The sequence below is a fragment of the Blastomyces gilchristii genome (assembly GCF_000003855.2).
Source record: "Blastomyces gilchristii SLH14081 genomic scaffold supercont1.5, whole genome shotgun sequence".
Classification (NCBI taxonomy): domain Eukaryota; kingdom Fungi; phylum Ascomycota; class Eurotiomycetes; order Onygenales; family Ajellomycetaceae; genus Blastomyces; species Blastomyces gilchristii.
The window spans coordinates 1,459,479-1,460,421 of record NW_003101678.1 but is presented as its reverse complement, the minus strand read 5'-3'; the positions used below and the strand labels follow the sequence as shown (position 1 = coordinate 1,460,421).

Sequence of the window (943 nt, the reverse complement as noted above, 5' to 3'; positions counted from 1 at the left end):
CTTTATTCCTCCTCTTCAACTCAATTCATTCATCCTTGATACCGCGGCAATACTCCTCCACGCAACTAAACAACTAAGCCTCCAATTACGCAACCTAATCCCACTGCATGACAAGTCCTGCGACTATACCTTCACACTTTTTTTCCACCCCAGATACATTTCCAGGACGCGGTAATTTGGTCTATAGATAGATACAATATTCGCACTATTCACTCGCTTCCATAGCGTCCATTATTTTCGCCGTCTCTCTCTATCCGTCATCTCTTGTCCACGACGTTTGACCTTTTCCAGTTTCAAATTGTTTTCTGCAACCGCCGCCAGGGACCCCCACCCCAAAGGAGCATTCTGTGCCGATCGAAACATTATCAATGCGCTCCGGGTTGTGATATCGGCCAGTCTTGTTATCTGCATGGTATCTACATGGTACATATACATACGACCTCTTAATTCACCATATAAAAGAATACTCTACTTCGACGTTTGTCCCTCGCCATGGCTGGCATGGATCTGGGGGAGTTCACCCTGTTCCGCCCGGACGCAATACTCCAGCGTAGGGATATCAGGACAACGTTCTCTAGCTGGGATAATTGCATGGCCAAGTCATACTGCAAGTACGTTTCCCAAGCTTTGGAAATTTTGAAAGTGAGAAAATATATATATAAAAACTAATGCTCATCAATCGATGCAGGTGGCCCGTCATCGTTGGCATTATCATAGGCGGCCTCATATTGATTGGGGCACTCTGGAGCATAATCGCGTGCGCCTGCTGCGGCTACACATGTTGTAAGAGCTGCTGTGCATGCTGTAGCTGCTGCTGCCCTTCCTCCTCCAGAGACAAGTCGCGCAACCGCGCCAAAATACGCCGACGAACACTCCACCTATACCAATCAAAACCGCCGTCTCTCCACGGGCTACCAACGCCCCCCGCGCCCCCAGTCTATGA

At 48.7% G+C, this 943-nt stretch overlaps 1 protein-coding gene across 1 annotated transcript; it reads left to right on the top strand.

The window, feature by feature from the left end:
• Positions 1–492: 492 nt before the first annotated feature.
• Positions 493–787, top strand: BDBG_03354 (uncharacterized protein; the record flags this gene model as incomplete). The annotated part of the gene is made up of 2 exons (XM_031721212.1): positions 493–611; positions 718–787. The coding sequence occupies 2 exons, from the start codon at positions 493–495 to the stop codon at positions 785–787; spliced, it is 189 nt and encodes a 62-aa protein (XP_031577684.1).
• Between the last annotated feature and the right edge of the window lie 156 nt (positions 788–943).